We start from the raw sequence: 1,937 nt of genomic DNA on the forward strand, positions 1-1,937 counted from the left end.
ATTCCTTATTGTTGAAAGTCTTACATATGTCCCTTCGCCATCCCCCTCCCCCGCCACCATGCATTGATCCCCTCCACTCCATCCCCCTTACTCTCCTTTTAAATTTTTGGAGATAAAGAATTTTCTAAGTTATGAATAGTTTAAAACTTACAAAAAATACAAAGTAGAAAATAATGAGCACAAATATGTCCACCACCCAAATTTAATAGAAGATGTCAATTAAAAAGACTTCTTATGCCATGGCTGGTGTGGCTCAGTTGGTTGAGCGTTGTCCCACGCACTGAAAGGTCACTGGTTCTGTTCCTGGTCAGGGAACATGCCCAGGTTGCAGCCTTGATCCCCAGTGGGGAACATGCAGGAAGCAGGAGGCATCCGATTGATTTTTCTCCCTCTCATTGATGTTTCTCTCTTTTTTCCCCCTCTCCCTTCCTGCCTCTCTAAAGTCAGCAATTTGAAAAACCCTAACTTTACTCTGGTGCCGTGTTTTTTAGAAAAACCACTTCTTACTATGCCAATAAGTGCTATCACTAACCACCCAGTTCCCTATGCCAAAAACCCAGTTACTAAAATTGAATCCTTCTGATTTCTATCTGGTTAGTGCAGATAATGTTAATTTTATTCCCTAAATATCTCTCATATATGCTCAAATTTTCTGCATCCCACTGCCACTACTATGGCCCAGTGCTCCATCATCTCTCACGTGGTTTACTGCAAAATTCTTCCAGCAATTGCTTCATTCAACCATGTTTCCTTTCAAACAAAAAGCTCTGAGAGGCAGGACTGTGCTCATTCTTTTTTTTTTTAAGTATATTTTTATTGATTTTAGAGAGGAAAGGAGAGGGAAGAGAGATAGAAACATCAATGATGAGAGAGAATCATTGATCGGGTGCCTCCTGCACACTTCACACTGGGGGTGGAGCCTGCAATCCCGGTATGTGCTCTGACAAGTAATCAAACTGTGACCTCCTGGTTCATAGGACGATGGGACTTCTTATGCCGTGGCTGGTGTGGCTCAGTTGGTTGATCATTGTCCCACGCACTGAAAGGTCACTGGTTCTATTCCTGGTCAGGGAACATGCCCAGGTTCCAAACTGGCTAGGACTCATTTTTGATCTACCACTTAATCTCCAGCCCCCAGCACTTATCAGGAACTCAATAAATATTTTCAGATAAATTAATGAATGCATTTTTATGTACTATGTAATTTACTTCATCAACGAGATGTGTTTCAATGGTTTCTGTTGCAGAACGAACATGAAGAAACATAATCCATCACTGGTGGTAGAATTATCTTTCCCAGACTTGGTCATCAATGTAGGAGAAGTAACTCTTGGGGAAAAGAACAGAAAGAAGCTGCAGAAAGCTCAGAGAGATCAGGAGAAGGAGAAAGTTTCGCAGGCTGCCTGTGCTTTATTAAACTCAGGAGGAGGAGTGATCCGGATGGAAATGGCTAACGGCGATGAGCATCCTGTGGAGATGGGGCTGGATTTGGAAGAGTCTTTGAGAACACTTATTCAGTCTTTAGATTTTCAGGCTTTCTTTGAGTATAATCAACAAGGGAGGTGTTTTTACATTTTTGTTAAATGTTGGAACACTGACTTTTTCCCTGAAGATCGTTTCAAGCCCCGCATTTGCAGCCTGGATTCTTCATTACACCTTAGATCTGCCACCTCTGTGCTTTCCATGGATTCAAGAGAGGCATTTCGTTTCCTGGAAACCAAGAAAAGAAATGCAAACCTTTTGGAGAAAGAACCTCCTAATAAAATTCCCAGGGTTGCAAAGCAAAACTTCCATGACTCGAATCCTGCTCACCTAATTTTCCTAAGAGACCAGCTTAAGCATGGAGAAATCCTGCCTTTTCCTGAGTCTCAATATGTAGAGTTTAAACAGTTCTCTACGAAACGCATCCCAGACCGTGTAAAAGACATAATTCCAAA

At 41.9% G+C, this 1,937-nt stretch overlaps 1 protein-coding gene across 1 annotated transcript in view; it reads left to right on the plus strand.

The window, feature by feature from the left end:
* The first annotated feature begins 1,247 nt into the window (after positions 1–1,247).
* Positions 1,248–1,937, plus strand: part of SLFN11 (schlafen family member 11) — a 14,029-nt gene continuing 13,339 nt past the window's right edge. The window contains exon 1 of the mRNA XM_015570767.1: positions 1,248–1,930. Within this exon, the coding sequence (XP_015426253.1) occupies positions 1,255–1,930 (676 nt within the window). The 5' untranslated portion in view covers positions 1,248–1,254. The remainder of the gene's footprint in view (positions 1,931–1,937) is intronic.

Source organism: Myotis davidii, unplaced genomic scaffold (assembly GCF_000327345.1).
Source record: "Myotis davidii unplaced genomic scaffold, ASM32734v1 scaffold327, whole genome shotgun sequence".
NCBI classification, from domain to species: domain Eukaryota; kingdom Metazoa; phylum Chordata; class Mammalia; order Chiroptera; family Vespertilionidae; genus Myotis; species Myotis davidii.